The 24397-nt window shown below is 43.2% G+C and overlaps 1 protein-coding gene across 1 annotated transcript in view; it reads right to left on the bottom strand.

The window, feature by feature from the left end:
- The window catches only part of CC2D2A (coiled-coil and C2 domain containing 2A), a 90342-nt gene extending 66384 nt beyond the window's left edge, over positions 1 to 23958 (bottom strand). The window contains exons 1-8 of the mRNA XM_044296771.1: positions 23728 to 23958; positions 19764 to 19847; positions 15403 to 15472; positions 12923 to 13014; positions 9244 to 9345; positions 8521 to 8622; positions 5482 to 5661; positions 1397 to 1550 (exon numbers count right to left, since the gene is read on the bottom strand). Coding sequence (XP_044152706.1) covers positions 1397 to 1550; positions 5482 to 5661; positions 8521 to 8622; positions 9244 to 9345; positions 12923 to 13014; positions 15403 to 15472; positions 19764 to 19847; positions 23728 to 23766 — 823 coding nt within the window. The 5' untranslated portion in view covers positions 23767 to 23958. The remainder of the gene's footprint in view (positions 1 to 1396; positions 1551 to 5481; positions 5662 to 8520; positions 8623 to 9243; positions 9346 to 12922; positions 13015 to 15402; positions 15473 to 19763; positions 19848 to 23727) is intronic.
- Positions 23959 to 24397: the final 439 nt, after the last annotated feature.

Genomic DNA, 24397 nt, shown 5'->3' with positions numbered 1-24397 from the left:
TTTATGCCATCCTCCAACTGGAGTGTGTTTGTGACTTTTTTTTTCAACTTTTTAAAAAAGTCGCAATGATAAATCAGGAGTTAAACTCGTTAATGACCTGACGTCCTTATTCTGTGGCTCAGTAAGAATGTGGCAATACCAAACTTGTATACGTTTTTTTTTTTGTTTTACTACTTTAAAAAACTAAATAAAAGCCTTTGGAAAAAAAAAACTAAAAAAATCATTTTTTTTTTGCATTGCCATATTCTGACAGCCATAACCTTTTTATCTTTCAGTCTGCAGAGCTGTATAAGGGCTTGTTTTTTGCGTAACATTTTTTATTGGTATCAGTTTTGTGGTATGTACCTTTTTTTAATCAATGTTATTTCATTATTTTGAGGAGGACAAGATGACAAAAAAAGGGCGAATTGCGCGTTTTTTTTTTTACGTTACGGCATTGGCTCCGATTGGAAGGCAGAGGAAGCCGCATCCCTCTGACTTCACTCACAGGTGCCACTCACATGATCGCGGCATCTGAGGGTTGAAATGACGAGGGCGGTGCGATTGCCGCTCTCTGTCAGTGTGGGCGGGTGCCGGCTGTATCATACACCTGGCACCCGCTGTGTATGGAGCAGGCACACTGCAGAGGCCCGCTCCATAAATCCGCTCACTCAGTATGAAATACAGTGGTTAACAAACGGGTGACATTTGGTAAATTAGGCGCAATGTACTCCAAAGCAGATTCAATCAACTTCAACTATTACCCTCATTATAAAATCCCCCCCGTAGACTAGACAGTCAGCATACAGTTTATCCTCCAGAATCATCCCTGATGCGTCCATAGACCATCCAGACGGAGGGGGAAATGTACTAAGACTGGTGTTTCTTATGCCAGTCCTAATAACAAACTCTACTGGCATAAAATGCCCCAAAATATAACAGGTAATAATTCTGGAGCATCTTTGGGAGGCCTGTGCGTCCCCAGGGAGCTGGTGCACATACTGCTAAATGTGTAGGGCCACCGGTGACCCACCTGCCCCCTGTAAACCTTCACCACATCTGCTTTTTATAAAAGTAGCGAGGGCGGAGAAAAAAGCCAAAAAGTCACACATTTCAGTGCTAAATATGAGCCCTTTGTATGGCAGTTTTCTGGCCCAAGCTTTGTATACTGACGCGTAGTACTAGACAGGATTAGTATATCTGCCCCAGTGTACAACATTTCAAGCTTAACTTTTTGGCCAGAGTTTCTGAAAGCCAAATAATAATTATTTAACCATAATCTTATTTTCTTCAGTCGGGTTACCCTACTTGGGCTATCCCTTTCTGTTAGAAAGTACCCCTGAAAATAAGAAAGCCACCGGTTAGGACCCCCAGCAATCAGCTGATGTCACATTACACTAGTGCAGTTGTCAATCACCTTGTCGAAAGCTTGGTGCGAATAAAACGTCTCTCTCTTTTTGTAGCTGGCTGTGGTAGCCTTCGTATTCTGCAGCCACCAACTCTATGAAGTCACGTGCCGTCTGGTCAATGAGAAACAGGTCATCATCAGGAACCAAGGACTCCGCTTCTCCCTGTAACAATGTAACCTTGTGAAAACAATAGAAATGCGTCCTGCTAATCAGCAAAAGCAGAGGAAGAAAAAAATATATAAAAAAAAAATCTACCTAACAATGCAATTTAATTATTATTTTCATCACTCGCAGGAACATACGTCCCTGAAACCCATTAAAGGCTATGGACAACTTTGCCTTCCTTTTTTATTTATGTGCTTTTTTTCTCAAAATGCAAATATAAGCAACTTTCTAAATAGTTTTTATTAAGTGTCCTACTATCCTGATGCCATAGAGCAGGGATGTTCAACCTGCGGCCCTCCAGCTGTTGCAAAACTACAGCTCCCAGCATGCCCTAATAGCTGAAGGCTGTACAGGCATTCTGGGAGTTGTAGTTTTGCAACAGCAGGAGGGCCGCAGGTTGGGCATCCCTGCCATAGAGTATGTAGACTCCTTTACATAGTTGGCTATGCTGCTGCTATCAGCTCAGGGCTGACATGATCTATCTGCTTTACTGACAGCCTGCTCCCCCTGCTATCCCCATCTCCTCTCAGGAAACCAGATACACATTATTACCCGTATAAAGGTCAAATCCACTGATTTTGATGGGACCAAATGAATGACTAAGGCTACTTTCATATCTGCGCTTTCCCTTTCCGCTATAGAGATCAGTCATAGGATCTCAATAGCGCGGGGGGGGGAACGCTTCTGTTTTGTCCCTATTCATTGTCAATGGGGACAAAACTGAACTGAACGAAACAGAATGCACCAGAATACATTCCGTTCCATTTGGTTGCATCCCCATCGCGGACAGAATAAAGCTGCAAGCAGTGTTTTTCTGTCCGCGATGTGGTGCGGAGCAAGACGTGTCCGTCCTGACACACAATGTAAGTCAATGGGGACGGATCAGTTTTCTTAGACACATTAGAAAACGGATCCGTCCCCCATTGACTTTCAATGGTGTTCATGACGGATCCATCATTGCTATGTTAGAGATAATACAACCGGATCTGTTCATAACGGATGCAGACGGTTGTATTATCATGGCAGAAGCGTTTTTGCTGATCCATGATGGATCCAAGTATAAAAATAGAGGGGGCAGAGGGGACAACTGCACTCAGACTCTAAGGACCATTATAACAATTATAACACCCTACTGAGAAAGGAACCTGAGGGCCTCCAATTTTAGTCTTTTTTTTTTTTTTTCTATAATCTTTTTATTTTCAAACGTGTAAAAGTGTACATTGTTTCATTTCAAAATTACAAAGCATTTTTGCATCATACCATCTAGTATTGAATTTCACTCTTATTTTTAACCCCCCCCCATCCCTCCCTTTTTTTTTTTTTTCCTTCCGCGGAGCCACTGTCGTTACCTTTTCATTACATCAGATATTTTCATTCCCACTTACCCCAAATCCGCACCCAGGCTACCTTTTTCCCTTCAGTTTGGGCGAGGGTATGTTCATATTGCTTAACCCTGTTCCTACGTTCCTTCCACTCCTGAAGACTGGGATATTTCCTAGAGCCCCAATACTTAACTATTATTATTTTGGCCAGGGCAATGCCCCGAAGCCAAAGTATCTGATCAATTTTGTTTTTATCCGTTTCTGGGAGGGTGCCCAGAATAGCGTATTCAATACACGTTGCCTATTTCATAGGCGAGCTATCCCGTAGTATTCGAAATATTTTGGTCCAGTAATCTTTTATCCCTGGGCATTCCCACAGCAGGTGTTTATAATCTCCTCTACCTTTACTGCATTTATAACAATTCTGTTCTCTATCCTTGTATATGGTATGTAGTAATACCGGAGTGTAATAAAGACAGTGTATGATTTTCAAAAGGATCCATGCATGGGCGGGAGAGACAGTCGATCTTGTTATATTTCTGTAAACGATATTCCACGAAATGGGTTCCCCTTTTTGCAAATCCTTTTCCCATTTAGCCTCACCTCTAAATGTGATTTTTTTTGTGTATTCAAGTTTAAACTTTGCATAAATGTGTGATATCGATGTGTTACCAGTCATATCCTGACAGATATCCAAAAACGTGTTCCGTGCAATATTCAAATAATTCTTATTCTCCGTGTAGTGTATAGCGTGTCGTAATTGTTCATATCGGAATTTATCCATAAATCCTAATGTAATATCTGGTAGGATTTCATTAAGGGGCTTAATCTGTCCCTTCTGAAAAACCTGTGAAATTAAGTTTATCCCATATTTCTCCCAATATTCCCCATCACCCAGTAACATAACTTGCGGAAGATGTACATTCCCCCATAATGGGGTATATTGGACTGCTTGGGAGACTCCAACCATCAATCTAACTTGTTGCCAGATATACCCAAGCATTCTACCGAATGGGTTCCGTGTTCTTCTCTTCTCCATACTGCAAGCTTCAAGGATATAAAACAGATCCTCCCAAGGTCTACAATACTTCCCAAAAATAAGCCGAATGCATTTATTCTTTCGATTCCTCACACACCATCTCAGCTGGGAAGCTATATAATATCCTTTAAGAAAGGGGATAGAAATTCCACCTTCTTCTTTATATAAATATTGTATCTTGATTCTGACTCGTTTGCGCCCCCATATTAGTTCGTTAAATAGAGTCTCTAATTTATTAAATAACTTATCTTCTATCGTGATTGGGCTGGCATTGATTATGTATAGTAACATTGGTAATAGCGACATTTTTATAAGTGCTATGCGATTAATTTGTGACAGGGGGAGTTTTAGCCATTAATTTAATTTTTTCCTTAACTCTATCCATTATTGGCAGTACATTTAACTCCATAGAGTGCTCTAGTTTAGTCCCTATCTGGATACCCAGATATGATAGGGAGTCTACTGGGGTCAATATGTTAACGTGGGATTTGTAGTCAGGCGGAACTGGACGTTTTAATGGGAGAAATTTAGATTTTCCCCAGTTTATCTCGTATCCAGATAGGGATCCGAATTCGTCCAGGCTGTCCATAACCCTGGGCAGGTTCATATATCCTCTCCCCAGGAACAGTAGCATGTCGTCCGCATATAGACTTATTTTGTCCGCCTCTCCCTCGCACCCAAAACCTGGTATTTCCCTATCTGCTCTAATTTTACATGCCATTGGCTCCAAAAACAGCGAGAAGAGCAGGGGGGAGAGGGGACATCCTTGACGTGTTCCTCGAGTCAAGGAGAAGGGGACTGAGTGTTCACCGTTGATTTGGACCCTGGATACTGGACTTTGATACAGAATACGAACCCATCTGGAAAAATATTCACCTATTTTAACCCGGGATAGTACTCTCCAGAGGAAGGGCCACTCCACCCTATCGAAGGCCTTAGCGGCGTCCAATGACAGGAAGGAGCAGTCCTCCCCCTCCCCCATCTGGACGTTCAAGAAGGCCCTCCTCACGTTATCCTGTATACTCCTTTTGGGGATAAACCCGGTTTGGTCTGCATGTACGACTTTATGGATAACTGTTTTTAATCTGTTTGCCAGTAACTTGGCGAAAATTTTATAATCTGTGTTCAACAGAGAAACGGGTCGGTAAGATGTAACTAATAGCGGGTCTTGTCTGTCCGCGATGTGGTGCGGAGCAAGACACAATAGAAAACGGATCCGTCCCCCATTGACTTTCAATGGTGTTCATGACGGATCCATCATTGCTATGTTAGAGATAATACAACCGGATGCAGACGGTTGTATTATCATGGCAGAACCGTTTTTGCTGATCCATGATGGATCCAAGTATAAAAATAGAGGGGGCAGAGGGGACAACTTCACTCAGACTCGAAGGACCATTATAACAATTATAACACCCTACTGAGAAAGGAACCTGAGGGCCTCCAATTTTAGTCTAATCCATTTCAGAATGCATTTTATAAGGTGTGTCATCCTACAAGGTAGAACATGAAATCACAGGAGATGACCCTGGGTACAGCTTCAGGCTATGCCTCCATATACACCCACCATTCCTTCCTCTCCCTCTTCCTCTTGTTCAACCTTTGAACTAGAGTCTCCAGTGTCCTCCGTCCTGCGAGCGTCTTCTGATTTCTTTTGGTCTTGCCCAGTATGTGCTTCTAGTTCAGGATCAAAGTTGAAAGTAAAGAAGTTGAATGATTCTTCTGCGGTGGGAAATCCATCGGGGACCTGAAAGAAGACTGGTGCAAATGATTTTCTGTAGGCCTCAAACTATCCCTACAAAAAGGGACAATCAGGATTTATCACATGCTATTCTGCCACCGATGTACAGTATGTGAAAGAAGTCTCTGATTGTGTAAGTGGCAATCTCTTGTACAAGCAATTCATTCAGACACCTTTCCCCAATCAACCGAGAACATGATGGTTCATGATCCAATTCATATCTGAGAGTAATGATGCACTAATCGCCAAGAAGAAGGCTAGGCTTCTTATAGTAATATGCCAGTATATCGTGGGTTCACAATCTCATTAGTAATTGGAAATATTGATGTTGACATCCATGCTATGACCATTCAAGACCCCCAAGAACCTTTTAGGTGGGCCACACTACAAACTTGGCTTCCAGTTTTGGGATTTTTTTGATCATCATAGTGCGCATGCTTCTACCAGTACACGGTCTTCTTAGAACCTCAGAGTACTGATGTTGGCACTCGCCTCAGGATGACTCATGTCCTGTCTGTTTTTCAGGCTACATCGCTTACTATTTTTTGACAATGATGCATTAACATCATAGTGAACCTACCACATAGATATTTAGCATGAGAATATGAATAACTGGACAGATGGGAGACATATGGAAGTGTGGAAATAGAGTATACCACAGAGCTGTTACATGCAGCATATGGAAAACATATTTATGGGCTGCATCTTTGCCGCTATAAATCATTTTTATGTGGTTAATATGGAAAGAGCATTCAATTTACTCAATAATAAGGATAATCTATACATAACACAAATGAAAACGGCATATATTCTGCAGAGGTAAGGGGGAACACACAATATGGGAGCACACAGTACAAGGCGTCAACTATAACACAAAATATATCTTATAAACACTTAAAGGGGTTCTCCGCTTGAAACATTGTTATAAGGGTCCCTTGTAGTGGTGTACATATAAAAGTAAGGGCCCCATAGCAAGGATCAAACCAGACCCCCCACACAGGACCAAAGGGTTTCTGCCATTTTTTCCACTGCCTCGTTTGCTAAAAGTTGTTTCTTTAAAGGGTAGAGTCCTGACCAGGTTTTCACCCCTAGTAGAAGAGGAGATTATTACAACTGGGCCCCCTCTTGCCCAGGGTCCCGTAGAAGTCGAATGGTCTGCCGCTATGGTAGTTACGCCCCTAGTCCCTTGACAATAAATTGATCACCAAGTGTCCCCCGCTGGGAACCCTGCGATTAGCTGTAATCTGCATGGAAACCTGGCATCAAGGGTTCAATTTCCATGCAGCACTGAACGGACACAGACAATGACGCTTCCTCCATTAGACTAGGCAATCGTGTAATCATCAGGTCTCTCCAGGTCTAGCAGAGCTGTGGAGTCTTAGTAGACCTAGATCAGCTCTGTCAGTGACTAATGTCTCTATAACAGCTGTTTTAACCTGTAACTAGGGCCTTGGGGAACATATTCCATGAAAAAAAAAAAAAAAAAAAAAAAAATCTAGTTGGACTAAGATGGTAATTACCCACGGTGTTATTACCATCTTAGTCCAACTAGATTAGGTGTTCCCCTCTCCATTACCCTGACAGGGTCTCTTAGGGACCTTATTGCAGGGCAAGGTTCCGGACGGGACCACCCCTTGCGGGGCACGGATCCCGTGTTAGGGTAATAGGGTCACAGTAGGTCAAGTAGGGTGCTACAGGGACAGCTGTTCCCCTTGCGGCCCCTTCTCCAAAAGGCAACCTCCTACCTACGAAGTACCCTTCCCCCGGACCGGAACACCCTATCTATGTGCTAGAATAAGAACTTACCTTGGTCGTCTGCCGTGACTGTTCACCATCAAGCACGGTTTGCCCCGGTACCGGTAAGACCCATCCTTATCTTCTATCCCACCTGGGTTCGTTCTTGCTCTCCAAGTGGGATCTAGGACACCCTTGCCGGGGTTTATTAGCACTGTTTGTGGCACCTCCTGACCTTTGGGGTCCGCACAACCTTATAAAGGGCTCGCCCTAGGGATCCTAGGTACAGTGGGTCACTGTTCCAGTGACACACCTGTACACAGGACCCGACCGTATCTGTTTGTTTGTCTTGTAAGGGGACTTTACTTGTTTTAGTCATAATAATAAATATCACGTTTTAATTGTTACTGCCCCTTTGATTTTTCTCTTCAGCTCATAAATGCTCATTATAGGTCAGTATTTATATGTTTGTTAAGAACGTAGCCATAAATGAGTGTTTATGAGCTGTCAGGGGTCCAGAGATGAGGGCTACAGATCCAGCCAACAGAGCAGGGCCCTGGTGGATTCAGTGTGAAGCAGAGAGCGGCTAGTCTGTAAATGTACTGAAACTGAAAGCTCTAGAGGAAAACCTGTTGAAAATGTTAATGTTTATGTCTATGTTAATATGTGTTTTATCTTAAAATGAGTACAATGCAGTAATAAAAAGAATCGTCTCCAGAGGTGAGGCCTGGTAGTTAATACAGGTAATGTATCACTCTTACTAGTTAGACCAGACATCCCAAGTGTCCCTCTTTTGGAGGGACAGTCCCTATTTTTGACCCAAGTCCCTCTGTCCCTCTTTGCTCCATAAATGTCCCTTTTTTGATCTGACGTATAGATTTGCATTAATACAGCTACAATATTGATCCAGAAAGTGTTTAGTTCATCTCTGTATATCAGAGCCATGTATAATATTTCAGTATTTGATGCAATTTTGGTTTTGGAAATGTCTATATTCAGATAATTTGTGCGCTAGTGTAAAAGAAAACCATTGATGTGTACAGATATGCAGGAAAATTGATCTTTTACATGAGGAACCATAAGTGTCCTTCTTTGACCATCCAAAAAGTTGGGAGGTATGGTTAGACTCACATTAGATTTTTTCTGGATTGTCTTCACAGCATCACGGAATCTTACTTTTGAAGATAGTTGAGCTTCTACATCCTTTGCTTTCTGAAGAGGGATGACACCCTGCTGTGGGACCAGAAGACATACAAGCAAGAATATCATTTAAACAATCTTGTGCTACGCGCACAAACTTATATTGAACTAATCAGTTATTGACTGGGATATTTTATGAGTTCTCTATCTATGACGTCAACCAACTTAAGACTATTTTCCCTCCCGAAACAGTGTCATTCTTACCCATAGGCTGTGCGTGGTTTGGCAGCTTAGCCTCATCTACTTTACTACAGACATTGTATTACACACCCATATACACAGTGCACTGATCTCCGGTATGGATACACAAAATCAGCCATTGATGCACTGTACTCAGGGGTGGATTGGCCATAGACCTTACAGGGAAATTTCCCAGTGGGCCGATGCCCAGGGGGCCGCCTAAGCCCTCCTCATGGCCGCCAGTGGAAATTTTTGGGGATGTATCTTGTGCTGCTGGGGGCAGTATATTGTGATGAACTGTGGTATTTGGCTCTGTTGAGGTGGAATAATGTGCCACAATATGGTATTGCTGGCCCTGCCTACTTGTGTTGGCCCTGCCTTCTGTCAATTTGGACCCAACTACAACATGGGGCCACTTTTAGTATTTTTTCCAGGGCCACTTTAAGTTCCCAATCTGCCCCTGACTGTACTCACCTCTTCACCAAACCTTGGACCGGCATCTGGAAGTCTGGATCTAGTAAGGCTTTGTGGTGAGACGGTTGGTGACTCTTGCTGGAGTTTGCTCTCCGCTTTAGACTGAAAAGTAAAATCTCAAGATTAATGAAGAATGCCCTGAGCAATGGACGACTTCACTGGAATCACACTTCACTAGAATGGGGTTGATGATGCTCTGGTGCATACTTTCCTGCTGTAAACACGTAATCAACCCTCACAGCGTTTCTAGTGGGATCCACGTCATACGTGAGGGATGAAATAAACCAGAGTTTATCTGGTCAATTACATAAATATGTAAGTAACTTGGCTGCTCTAGAGTCTCATCTGGTCTGGGATGGACATAAACACAACCCACGTAAAAATGGATCTCCAGAGGAGAAGGTCATGTTAAAGTCTCAGCATGCTCTGCGATACCATATTCCATGACATACGTGTCTAGACTCCTGAACATATTTTATATCAGTAATACTTCATTAGAACAGCGGAAGGGCATAAGACTTAAAAATTATTACAGTACAGTATTATTATGCCTGTTTGAGGGTTGAATGACAGCACATGGAGTGCCTACAGCTCTGCACTAGGAAGTCGTCCAAACGATATGACATCATACTGTAGAGATGCTCACCCGTAGAAGCTTCTGATGGAGTACTGAATGATTATTTAATGGTGAATTGCATATGAATATAAATAAGAGCTTGATGGGCGAGACATGATAGCTGAGCAGAACTTATAGCTTATACAAAGCCGTAACAAGTCCAAACATTTGACACTCCTCACAGCAGTAAAACTTACAGTTCTTTATTTTAGGGCATTTATAGGATGTCCACCTCAAGCTGAGATAGTGGATGCACCTGCCAAAAGGCTTCAGCCAACCTAAAAGATTCAATGTTGTATGTATGTGATGGCACGTGATCCCTCTCGGTGCTTCCTCCAGACTAGGAGGGCTCCTGTGGCAGCTCAGATTCCAAGCCGGTGGACAAAACCCTTTGTGAGACTCTTCAGCCATTTCTTACAGTCAAGACTTTGGGAATACTATTGTTCTCTTTTCATTGGATCATCAATGAGAGATCCATGAGCTATCTATGTTACTGAGCTTTTCTTATCTCCAAACTGCCCAATTCTGAGATCAATCCAAAAATGTATTGAATGGTAAGCTCTACTGTTCGAAAGTCTATAAGACAATAAGGTGTTACAACTTATTGGACTGTATAGACCAGGGGTGCACAACCTGTGGTCTGAGGAGCAGGGACACAACAACTACTAATTGTACCAGGAGCTTAACTACCAATGTAGAAGCTGCCAGCAAGCATCATGGTGGCCCGGAGCCAGGACAGAAGCCAGCACTATTGCTTATTTACATACAGAGCCCACCACCAGTGGCAGCAGGGGCCCGGCATACCCTACAGTCTGATTCTTCTGTTCAGAGCTGCACTACTACAGCACAGCGCTGGACAGAGTATATAGTACTAGTAAGTGTCATGGCCAGGGAGGAAATTCTGCTGCCCCTGCCCCCTCGCTGGCATCTGGATCTTCAGAAAGCCAGAGCAGAAAGTGGTTGGTAAACAGGAACCTGGGCTCTACTGCTGCAGGAAGAGGGAGGGAGAAGAAAGCAGGACCATAAGGAAGAGGAAGAGCAAGAGAGAAGCATGGAGGACAAGACTGGAGACAGCCTGCAGCTGGACTTGGAGAGAGGAGGATGGAGAGAAAGATACAGTAAGAAGAGGAGACCTGGTGACATTGAATGGAGGAGCATAGTGGGCTGTAACCGGAAGCATAATACAGTGTGGCATGTCCTTAAAGGACTTCTCCAGGAGTACTATAAAATGTCCGCCAGCCATCTGTCCTAGAATGTGAGCAGGACCTCACTACATACTACACTGCTTTACAATAGATGGTAATAATGTGATCATGGCTATGTTATGCCATCATAGCTGAGCAGCCTGACAGGAACGCTCACCATTATGTTGTATATACAAGTACCAGAGTGTAGTGTGTAAGGAGGTCACACACCCTCACTCCCCTTGGAAGCGGAGTGAAGACATCCAGTCCTGCTCAAATTTTAGGACAGGTTGCTTGCAACCATTTTAAATCATTTTCAGAGAGCCCTTTAAATTATAGACACTGTGTAACGTAACAAGGACAGTTATTGTTTAGATACTGCTTTGTTATGGGTGCTAGTAGTGCTACTTCAAAATGTATATTTGTTAGTGTGCACATCTGCAGTATGTCACTGACACCACCTTATGGAAATACAATGTGGCATGGTAGCGCCTGCCACCAAATAGCACTCATCCATAAAACACAGCCAGCCATTTAGAGACATCTGTAATAAAGCTCATGCCACATTGCATTTCCATAGGAAAGTGTCCGTGACATGGTTGGTGCATGGTCATGTGCGTTAGGCTGTGGCTACCCAGCGATCTTGGATGCGATAAATGTTGAGTGACCAAGGACTGCAGTGTAGCAGTGCAGTCATAGAAATGAATGAGGTTGCAGCACAACTTGCATGTTACTACGACCCTGACCATTTTATTTTCATGCAACCCCCCACCGAGTGGGGGGGAGGGGGGCTGTGTGTAGAGCGTGGGCAATCTTGACTAGCCGCAAGAGTGGGGGTTGTAGGGAAGTTCGTGGGGGGGGGGGGGGGGGGGATGCTCCTGGCATTTAACAGACTTTTATGGCATATACTAATAGTATAAACTTTAAAGGGGTTATCCCACAACTCCTTTTACTGATTTACCTGCTTACTTAGATGTCTTTCCTCCCTTTCAGTGGGTGGGCAGCAGCTCACATAAGACAATAAAGCACCTTCATCTCCAAGGATGTATTGCATTATCTCTTGTTAACCCTTTCTACCCTGCATAAATAGTAGTTCCTCACATATAGCCCTAGAAATGCATACGGTATGTAATGCCCCCATAACTCCCTTCTCCACTGTCCAGAGAGAGCTCTATCTAAATAGGTCTACGGATTTAGAGAAAGGTAACTGGGCCCAGGGCGTAACTACCATAGCGGCAGACCATGCGACTGTTATGGGGCCATGGGCAAGATGGGGCCGAGTCTTAGTTGGGATTATCTCCTCTTCTACTGAGGTGAAAACTTGGTGAGGACTCTACCCTCTAAAGGAACAACTTTTAGCAAATGAAGCAGTGAAAAAATGGCCCAAGGGTCATTGAAAAGGGTTAAGGCGGAAACCCTTCTGTCCTGTGTGGGGGTCCTGGTTTGACCCTTGCCATGTACGCCACTGTCTGGACTGCTTCACTATGAGATCACTACACTGGCAGTAATAGGAGAAAGGCATGCGAGTCCACCTCTGAATGCAGGAGAAGGTGGACCAGAAGAATAAACAGCAGGGGGGCTACCACAGAGTAATGTACATAAAAAATTAATATTATTACTGCATGTGTATTGCATTAATACTTCATTTGAAAAGCCCTATTTATTGCATAGTAATCCAACCCATTTATTTTTTATTGCACCCCTTAGGATTGGTTTAGTCGGAAAATGTGGCTCTCAGACCACACATGGTTTTGCATCCCTGGTAAAGAGTCTAGGCGCCAAGTCACTCTTCTGTTTGCACACAATTATGTTTAACTCATGACAGATGCAAGCCAAAAAAATCCCATTGAAAACCCGAAAAACACAAATATCTCCTCACCCTTCCAGCTTTCAGTTTTTCTCGCAGCCGTTCTCTCATGGAAGATTCCGCAAAGCTAGGCTTTGTACTGGAGATGTTTAACGGAGGCAAACCTAAAAACAGGATATTTGGGTTAGACTCTTTAGTTTTGTTTTATTCACGTCATAACTGTTGTAAATATTCTATTTCTGAAACAATGAGGGGGAAAAAAAATAAAAAATAATACTTTTGGTTTGGAAATTGTTCACATGCTAAGACAGCATCCTCGCTGGTAGAAAAAGGAAATGAAATGTAATGAAACCTCTGCCAAACTAAGAAATAATAATAAATCAAAAATATATATGGCACAGGTAAACGTGGTTAAACTTCTCACAGATGGGTTGTTATGTTCTATTTGTCCTGTAGGGGCACTGCAGGGAAATCAAACTACCTCTTATTGTCCTTAGAAAACATTTTCTTGACCTAAATGGAATCGGTAAATCAGAAAATGACCTATTATTTAAATCATGTTTTTAGGTTTAATATATTTTTAAATAATTTTTTCATGGTATTATTTTTACTTTTCCACGTCTTTATCTATATTTAAACACAACCATAAAATCCTGCAGTTTTCCCACTGGTCACTAAGCCAAGTAACAGGTGCCACTTCTTGGTCTGTACAAATTACTTTACTGTAGATATCTGCTTATCTACCCACAGAGGCGATATCATTACAGGCAGGATTAGAATGACAAATAAGACAGGATCCATCATTCACAATAGGGGATTGTCAGAGCCCATCTAGTCTTTCCTTGTACAATGTCCTCTGTACAGGTCACAGAGCATGCCCAGAAAACTCTCCCATAGAATTCAGTGATGTCCCCTCCTGACCATTATGTCTGTGGCCCATGGGGCTGCCGTAAAGCAATTTTGTTAATGCTTTCTAAATGCTGTTAACAGATCAGACACGATGGCCGCCCCCATAATCATGTTCAGGAAATAGAATTAAAAAAATTTTGGGTGACACATTTCCTTTAATTTACCATGGCTCTTAAGAACGTGTATAGTTTCTAATTATATTTTAAACAGACAATTAAAATAATATGATCTGATCTCATTTAGACCTTAAAATGTCTGTATTCAAATAATAGGGGCACATTTATAAAGACCGGAGTTTTAGGCGTCTGTCTTAATAAGGCCCTAATCTGTAGATGCGCCGGCCTCACCATAACTTCAGCGGATCCTCCGCCAGTTCTAAATGTAAGACGGCTTCCAAGCTGTCTTACATTTATACCATTTTCTAGGCATCCCCGCCCACTTATTTAGACAATAGGTCATTTTCTGAAGACACTTTCCCTTTAAAAAAATAAAAATAAATGACAAGCTTGTCAATGGTTTCAAATAGAAACCAGCAGAAATTTGATTGTTAGCTCTGGGCTATAATTTAGGATTCAACTCATGACCAGTATAAAAGTTATATAATGTATTTGAAAAATGACAACATTCTTGGGAAGATTTATCATAGATTTATCACAGAACGGCGGTGTGCGCTCATCGATTATCAACAAGTGCGCGGCCGGCATAAGCCTCCTCATAAATTAGGTGCAGCATTCGGCACCAGTCCCTAGCTGAGATTTCAGTGTTTTTTTTATGCCAGAAAACTGGTGTAAAAGACGCTGGCCCACCCCCCCCCCCCCCCACCCCCTTTCAGGAAACTGGTGAAAGTGGCGGAGAATGGGCAAAAATAGCTGTGGAGACATGCACAAAGCTGGTCTGCAATTATAGGAAGCGTTTGATTGCTGTAATAGCCAATAAAGGCTTTTCTATTGAATATTGAGAAGGGTATGAATAATTTTGGACTGGACACTTTTTGCTCAAATGTAAATAAAAGCGGAGAAATGTTTTTTTCCACAATAATGCCTCTTGTACATCTACATCATTTCCCGTCAAAAAATTACTTGCTGGTTGAATAAAAGTAACTAAGTCAAAATTTGCCAGGGGTATGAATAATTATGTATGTACCCAAACAGGTGCATTAAAAACGATAACTTGTCCTGCAAAAAATAGGCCCTCATACAGGTACGTTGATGGAAAAAATTTATAAGAAGACCCAAATAAGATAAGCAATCAACTAAAAGACTCTGTAATAGGTGGTTGGAAATTTATGGAAATCCCACCAAAACGATCACCAAAGTCACCAAAACTAGAGACTATTTCGTAGTCTACAGCAGACCGTATGTGATCAGCATGAATATATGGATGCACTATGGACACACGCACGAAGACACCTCTCTGCTGTTTTTGATGTTGAAATCTGCATTATAATCTGGCAATATAATCTGCTGGATTAAATTTTCCGACAAGATGGAATATTGCTCAGAGTAGTCTACATAAATCATGTCTCCAGTTCCCGCGCTCGGCACGGCTTCTGACAAGGTGAATGGTTGCAGACATCATTATCTACAGAGGAATGTTCATCCAGAGCCAAACAATTGTGGTTGTAGCCCCGGGGCTGTACTCACTGCGCTGTCCTTGTGTAGTAGAAGACCCAGCATCTTCCACGGCTTCTGCGTCTCTGACATTCTCTATCAGCTGGAGAGATGGAAGAGCAGACATATCATTACCATCAGATGTGTCCTCCATGATCAGAGAGAAGGGATCTGCTCAGAAGAACAGACCTTTATAGAATTATATACATACTCTTCTCTGGGCTGACAATACTGACGGACAGGTCATTAATATATTATCGGTTGGGGTCCGACACCCCCTCGGAACTACCACCGAGAATGGAGCACAGCGCTGTTCAACGTGTAGTGGCCGTGCCGAGTTATTGAAGCTAAACTCCCAACCATTAGAATGCTATGGAATCAAAAGAACACCAGGGGGCGTCATAACAAGTATGTAAGCGATATCTACACACAGGGGCGTTTAAAAAAAAAAAAAAGATTCCAATAGAAAAATTGTTTATTTTTTCTGTTATTTAACAGAGTAAATTACTATTAAGTTATATTACCAGAGCGTTCATGCAAAGAATCCAATAAAAACCTCTCCGAAATCGCAGTCACTCAAACAACCTTCAGGTTCTAATACAGAACGGCCTGTTCATGGCCCCTCGAAGATGGAACAGATTTACTGCATGAAATAGTTACGTGAAACCATGGAAATCGGGAGATAACAAGGCGGCTCACAGCCTTTCTTCTAGAGCTATACGTAAATCTCAATGGAAATGAGAGCAAGAGATAACATATGGAGCAAATGTTATATTCCCCAAGCTTCATTCTACAACAGCGGGTGAGGTCTCTTTTATAAGGCCTCATGCACGCGATCGTAGCCATTTTGAGGTCCGCAAACCACAGACCAGGAAAAATACGGATGCAGTCCATGTGCCGTCTGCATTTCTTTGCGGACCCATTAAGAACAACGGGTCCGTAGTCTGAATTTTGCAGACAGTTTCTATCTTTTTTGCGGAAGGGACATATGGATGCGGAAAGCACACGGATCATCCCTCCGCATCTGTATGTCCGTTCTGCAAATAGATAGAACATGACCTATACCAATTGAAGTCAACAGGTCCGCAAAAAATGCGGATTTAGCAAGGACAGCACCCGTCTTTTGCGGATCCACAATTTGCAGGCTGAAAAATACATACTGTCATGTGCATGAGGCCCAAGACCACATATATTTTCTAACATGTGGACTAAGGGTTAAGATCAGATTCATTTGTAAAAAAATAAATAAAATGAAAGTTAAATAGTATATCATGTGGTTTTACATTTGCAGAGTGGATAGTTATTAACCTGCTGTATGTACTATTCAGTTCACAATGTGTAAAAACGGCCCCAAAGTGCACACGTGAGACAATGTCAGGAGGATAAAAGGGTTAATGCCATCTTCACTGGTGGTGTAGTGCTTTAATTAAAGGGTTTGTCCCGTCTCTCTGAGAAGTGCGGACCCTAACCGGCCAGGCTTATAAAACAGCCAAGCGGGCTGGGGCTCCACTGTTTCCGTGACTCCTCTTGTAGTGAATGGGAAGTACGCAAACAGCGTAGTCCAGGAGTTACGGAAGTCGTGTAACTCGTTCTGCTAAGCTGTTCGTGTAGCGTCCATTCACTGCAATGGGAGTTACAAAAACAGCTCAGCTGTTTGGGAAAACCCGGCCATCTGGGGCCAGCGCTTGGTTCAATCTCCTTGTGGAAACACCCACGGCTGTCTCGCAGTATATTATTACATGTAATATTCATCGAAAATACACATTAAAAATTATACAATTAAAAACATGATAAGATAGCATATAACCATATATTTATAATTTTCAGTTTTAAAATCTGCCACTAAAGACTAATAAACATAAAATCTTCTGTGGCATCCGATAAACCAGACAATCTGATCATCTGACATTTGCTTCCAGTACAGAAATATAATGTGGGATTTCTTAGACGCAGCATTAGAAGACCTCAAGGGCTTTCTTTTCTGAAGGTTCTCTAAGTTTTTATACAGTTTTTCATGGCCATCCAGTAATTTAGAATATTTCATTATATAATCCCTACTGGGTCCCATTTTATGCTCTGGTCACTTTCATTAGCATATACAATAGACCGACAATCAAATGTACTGTATATAGGGGCCACCTACCTCTCCCCCGATGTTGAGAGAAAGAAGGATCCAACATCCTTAAAAGGGGTTCTCCGGGAATTAAGAAAATGAAAATACTTAAATATTACTTTATTATAAATATATTTCTAAATACCTTTATTAAGTGATAATGGCTCATTTTGTCTAGGAAGCAATCACAGGGAGAAACAAAATGGCCGCTGTCCTATTAGTGCACACAAAACCTGTCCTAATCACACATCCTCCTCTCTGCTCTGCTTGTCAGGGATTACGGTCCTGAATACAGCCGATAAGAACTTTAGCTGAATCTCTGTAGGAATGGAGCTCATGAGGAGACGCCTGTACAGGCAGGATGGACAGGACAGACTATGGTAAGCTGGGGCTGTGGTAATGGAGACTGCATACAAGAGCTGCTGCTCATTACCCCCACCTGCTCTCTGTACTTCATGTCTCCTCATGACCTCCATTCCTGCAGAGATTCAGCTGAAGTTCTTATCATCTGTATTCAGGATCATAATCCCTGACAAGTAGAGAGGAGGATGAGGCAGCTCTTTACCTCAGTGTTGTGAAGTAACTTGTCCTGCTGTGTGATTAGGACATGTTCTGTGTGCACTAATAGGACGGCGGCCATTTTATTTCCCCTGATGATTGCTCCCCAGACAAAACGAGCCATTATATAACTAAGGAAAGGTATTTGGGAATATATTTATAATAAAGTAATTTTTAAGTATTTTCATTCTCTTATTCTCATCTCATATCACTAGGATATGCCCCATTGTCTGACAGGTGCAGGTCCCACCGCTGGGACCTGCACCTATATCGAGAACCTGAAAGTGGTGGAGGGCGCACTGTGCAGCTGGCTCGGCTATTTCCATCAGGCCCATAAAAGTGAATAGGAGCAATGGTGCGCTCCCATTTACTTCTATGGGGGGAGCGCTTGGTGGTGGCCGGACCACAGTCCTCCAGCCACCACTTTGTGGAGCTCCCTTCCCGATATAGGTGCGGATCCCAGTGGTGGGACCTACACCTATAAGACAATTGTCTGAGATGAGACAACTCCTGTAATTTTTGGGCCACTTTGACACGGTCAGTATTTTAGTCAGCATTTTTCATCAGTATTTGTAAGTCAAAACCAGGAGCGGGGCCCAAACACAGAAGAGACACACATCTTTCCATTGTACTTTTCCTCTGTAGGTTCCACCCCTGGTTTTGCTAAACAAATGAAAAATACTGACCAAATTCTGACTGTGTGAGCGTGGCATTACACTAAGGGCTCGTTCACACGACCGTTGGTGTCCCGTTCCCGAATTGCGGACCGCATTTGCGGATCCGCAATAAACGGGCATCGTTCCGTTGTCATTCCGCATCACGGATGTGGACCCATTCATTTCAATGGGTCCGCAAATCCGGAGATGCGGAACGGAAGCACGTAACAGAACACTACGGAAGCACTACGGAGTGGTTTCTGGGGTTCCGTTCCATTCCGTGCCTCAGCACCGCAGAAAGATAGAACTTGCTCTATCTTTTTGCAGAACGGAGGGATTGCGGACCCATTCAAGTGAATGGGTCTACGATCCCCATGCGCCTGCCCCACGGAAGGTGCCTGTGCATTGCGGACCGCAATTTGCGGTTTACAGCACTGGCCACCAACGGTCGTGTGAACGAGCCCTAAGTCTGTAAAGTAACCCGATATAGTAAAATATATCTCCCATAATGCAGTGCAGTAGAGATCTTATAGAAGCTCAGCTACGGTAAGTGTCTGTCAACTGCCTCCACCTGCAAGTGGCAGAGTGATGAATGCAGCTCTGGAGGGCAACACTGGCTGTAATATCATATATAGTACAGCGTATATGAAAGTACATAACCTACTGTATATAGTGCAGGTCAATGGGAAACCTATGCTTGAGGCCTAAAGGTTCATACACACAACAGTGTCAGTATACTGGTCCACACGGATCCGCAAAATATGGACACTTTCCATTTGCAATCTGCATTTTTCTCACTCTCATTACTAGAAATTACTATTCTTGTCCACAATACGGGCAAGAATAGGACATGTTCTATAATTTGTGGAACAGACAATGGATGCGGACAGCACACAGATAATAACATCTGCATACTGTCCGTTTTTCCTTTTTGCGGACCAATAGAAATGAATCGGTCCATGTCCAATCCTCAAAAAATGCAGATCGGACCAGGATACAAAATCCGGTTGTGGGCATGAGGCCTAATATACAAAGGCCCTGCGGTGACTGCAGGTGAAGTACCGTACCGCTTTCTTCCTTTTCTGCCGTTGTGCTTTCAATGTCTTTTTCAGCTCCTCCACGTCAGCATCTTCATCATTAGCCAGGATCTCCTGAAACCCAAAAAGCATTAAACACAATTAGAGGACAAGCAGCTTCATTCTTCAGAGTAACTTGGCTTTAACAGGACACTAAACCTAGAACAGAATGATGACGTACGTGGATGATAAGCTTCCCAGTCTTACAGAAACCTTTCAGGGAATAAAAGGGTTAAAGGGGGTTATCCAGAATCAGTAATTCATGGCTGCCTTCTTCCATATTAGTGCCACGCCTGTCCACAGGTTGTGCACGGTATTGCAGCTTGCCCTATCACTTTAATGGAGCTGAGGTGCAGTACCAGGCACAGCCGGTAGACAGGTGTGGCGCAATTTCTGGACGAAAGACGCTTTGTTTTTCTATTCCTGCAGAAAGCCTTTAATTTCCTCTTGCTTGATTGCTTCCATTTTCTGGCTGGCTAAGCTAAAGTTCCTGCTGAGGGCAGTAGCTGTACTGTCATAGACAGGTCTGAAGGGGAATGGCTGATCTCCTGGGGCACAGAGAATATTCATTCATATTAGGTTCCCACTGTAACATCATGTCAAGAGGACACTGCCGAGTAGTTACCGACGTCACAGATTATGGCTAATTTCTAGAATAAAGGGGCTCATGTCATGTGCATTTCATTCAGAGAGGTAACGTGAATTTCCCGGACCCCAATGGCAATTGTAACCGTCCATTCCGCCTACCATGTGCTTTTCATACTGGTGCCTTTAGGCCCCTTAAAGGGGTTGTGTCACTTCAGCAAGTGGCATTTATCATGTAGAGGAAATTAATACAAGGCACTTACTAATGTATTGTGATTGTCCATATTGCTTCCTTTGCTGGCTTGATTCATTTTTCCATCACATTGTACGCTGCTCATTTCCATGGTTACGACCACTCTGTAATCCATCAGCGGTGGCCGTGCTTGCCCACTTCAGGAAAAAGTGCTGACCTCTCTGATAGACGGAACTGTGGGAGAGACCATAGGCGGGTGCTTTTTCCTATAGTGTACGAGTACGACCACCGCTGATATAGTGTGGAAACGAGCAGTGTATAATGTGATGGAAAAATGAATCAAGCCAGCAAAGGAAGCAATATGGACAATCACAATACATTAGTAAGTGCCTTGTATTAACGTCCTCTACATGATAAGTGCCACTTACTGAAGTGAAACAACCCCTTTAAGGTGCTAGGGCCTGAAACAACCCCTTTAAGGTGCTACAACTACAACCTCTGCACCCCATCCAGCTTCGCCCCCGTTTTCATTCATTCCTATAGCAGCACTGGGACCATTATGTCACTGGCTCAGGGATCGCCAAGCTGAAGGCCAAACAGACATGGTGCCCAGAACTGCAAAAATAACACGGGCTGCCAATGTTATCTAGGCTTTCCTTGGGTAATATATAACCGGTACATTGACCATAAAGAAACAATACCGAAAAAATATCTAAAGTGAACCGTCTTCGTTCTTCAGGAAACGTCTAATTGGAGGACAAATAGAGTCTGAACACTTTCCAATACTTACAGATATGGAATAAGCTGGGAAATTCCATATGAATGTCCTCAGCCAGATCTCAGAGCCTACCCTAGATGTCTGATGTAATGCGGCCATACACTGGGATGATAACACAGGCCCAATTAGAAGCGTATGACACGTATCACACAAAAGAAACGCTGAGCGCCGAGATAAAACGGAAAGGGTCAATGTATCCCGTCTGCCCAGAGGTGTAATCCCTTAAATAGCCATTACCTAATATATTATTACTGTAACACTTCTACTACTAAAGAGGTGGACTTTGAGGATATAAAGCTCTAACTTAAAGGGGACGACATCTTCCTTGTATGAGGTTGCAGTTGTCTGAGGCAGTACATTTTCTACAAGAGAAATGTCATAGATTGTAAGCTCTTGCGAGCAGGGTCCTCACTCCTAGTGTTTCAGTTGTATATTGACCAGTTACATTGTGATGTCTTTAGTTTTGAACATGAACCCTATGAATTTGTAAAGCGCTGCAGTATATGGTGGTGCTATATAAATATTATTATTAAATGTAGCATTACGTGGCATCCATTTAACGGGGGTTGTCTGGTACTTAAAGGGCATCTGTCAGCAGTTTTGTACCTATGACACTGGCTGAACTGTTACATGTGCAATTGGCAGCTGAAGGCATCTGTGTTGGTCCCATGTCCATATGTGCCCGCACTGCTGAGAAAAATGATGTCTTAATATATGCAAATGAGCCTCTAGGAGCAACGGGGGCGTTGCCGTTACACCTAGAGGCTGTGCTCTCTCTGCACTTTGATTGACAGGGACAGGCAGTGAAAGTATCATCATGCCTGGCCCTGCCAATCAAAGTGGAGAGGGTGCATTGCTCCTAGAGGGTAATTTGCATATAATAAAAAATAGCTACAGTAGAATCCTAGCATGCATGTGTATGGAAGGAAAATATGTGGAATGGGTGCTCAGCCTACAGTTAAGGCCACTTTCACATTAGCGTATTTTGCGGATCAGTCATGGACCTGCAAAAACTATTCTGTTACAATACTACAACCGCATGCATCTGTCATGACATGTATTCATGTCTTCTATAGCCATGACGGATCCGTCATGAACACCATTGAAAGTCAATAGGGGATGGATCGGTTTTCTATTGTGTCAGAGAAAACGGATCCGTCCCCATTGACTAAGGCTACTTTCACACTAACGTTGTGAGGATCTGGCAGGCAGTTCCGTTGCTGCATGCAAACAGACATCATTTGTTTCCGGATCCGGCTGACAAATGCATTGAAATACCGGATCTGTCTCTCCGGTGTCATCCGGAAAACCGGTATTTATTTTTTTCACATTTATAAAGGTCTGCACATGCACAGACTGGAAAACCGGATCCGTCAATGCGGCATTTTCCTGACCACTTGGTACCAGATCTGGCATTAATACATTTCAATAGAAATGAATGCCGGATCCAGCAATCCGGCAAGTGTTCCGCATGCTGCGGTATTTTCTTCGGCCGTATACTGTAAAAGGGACAGAACGGAAGACATCCTGATGCATACTGAATAGATTGCTTTTCATTCAGAATGCATTAGGACAAAACGGATTTTTTTATGGCTATGACGTAACTCAATACCGGAAAACTTTAACGCTAGTGTGAAAGTACCCTTACATTGTGTGCCAGGACGGATCCGTCTTGCTCCGCACCACATGGCGGACAGAGAAACGCTGCCGCCTCCAGAGCGGAATAGAGACTGAACGGAGGCAAACTGATGCATTCTGAGTGGATCCTTATCCATTCAGAATGCATTAGGGCAAAACTGATCCATTTTGGACCACTGAGCCCTGAATGGATCTCACAAACGGAAACCAAAACGCCAGTGTGACAGTGGCCTAAGACATATGTAGAATGAACGGGCTGAGCACTGTACACTGTCACCCGCTAGCTGAGAGCTGAGGGGACACATTACCCTGTAGAACCACTGGCAGGTCAAGCGTTTAATCTGTTCCTCTATATATTATTATATAGTGTACGGCACAGATGGAGGCAGGGGATACTGCACCCCCAGGATTTGGTTTTCAGCTCTGCTACATACACACCTATGCATTACACTGTCAGTCCCAAGCCATTCTACAGTTGGTTTCTGTGTAGCCCCATCCTAGCAACCTCCATACAATCTACTGATCCCTCCCCACTGAAACCACACTGTAACCCCTTCATTGCTGGCATAGACTTGTAAATAACACTGCCAAGGTTAACACCTTCACTGCCTGTAATGGCAGCTGCACAAACTAGTTCTGACAATAAAGTCTCCTGCTGATGCAAACGAACAAATCACACACACACAGAGCTCGGAGCCGGCAGCACAGCAAAGGGTTAAGAGAGTATTTACAAATAGAATGTAGCACAATGTATCACCCACCTCCACTATCATCCTCTGCCTCTCCTCCGTGCCCCTCATGGTGGCAGCTCCTCTGCCAGGGATGCCAGGCTTCTGCTGGGTTCTTCAGCTCTTGTCTGAAGCCTCCACCACCTTAATATGGGATCTGCATGTCTTATGTGGCCACTGTAAACACACTGCTGAGGACTAACCTCTCAGCTGGCAACTTACTGGCACTGGGAGAGCACTAACAACATAGTAACTGCAGGCAGCCATTGTTTGGACAGCCACTCCCACTCCCATCATCCTCCAGTGTGATGAGAGAGCTGGGCTGGGCTGAGATCTGACTGAGGGATAGGCTGTGCTGCAGGCTGTTGCTGAGAGTTGTGTTTCCACCACCTGAGCAATGATTGCAACAGGTTCAGTCTAGTGTATGTTATATCTGTTTCTGGAAAAGATGGGTAATTATGTGCAGACTTACAGCTCCCAGGGAGGTCGTCACTCCGCTCTCCCTGACTCCGGAAAAGCTAATTGTGTCTGCGCCTGGTTTTAGGCATACAAATGCTATTTTAGAAAGTCTTTTTTATTTATTTTTACTTGCATGTACTACTAAAAATGTGCCTGTTTTGGAGGCGTTTGCACCTTGTTTGCCAATTTTGACTAATTCAGAAGTTTTCTAACTTTTGCGCATATTTTCTGACATTTTTATGTA

Source organism: Bufo gargarizans, chromosome 1, assembly GCF_014858855.1.
Source record: "Bufo gargarizans isolate SCDJY-AF-19 chromosome 1, ASM1485885v1, whole genome shotgun sequence".
Lineage (NCBI taxonomy): Eukaryota > Metazoa > Chordata > Amphibia > Anura > Bufonidae > Bufo > Bufo gargarizans.
This window is presented reverse-complemented; position numbering and strand designations above follow the sequence as displayed.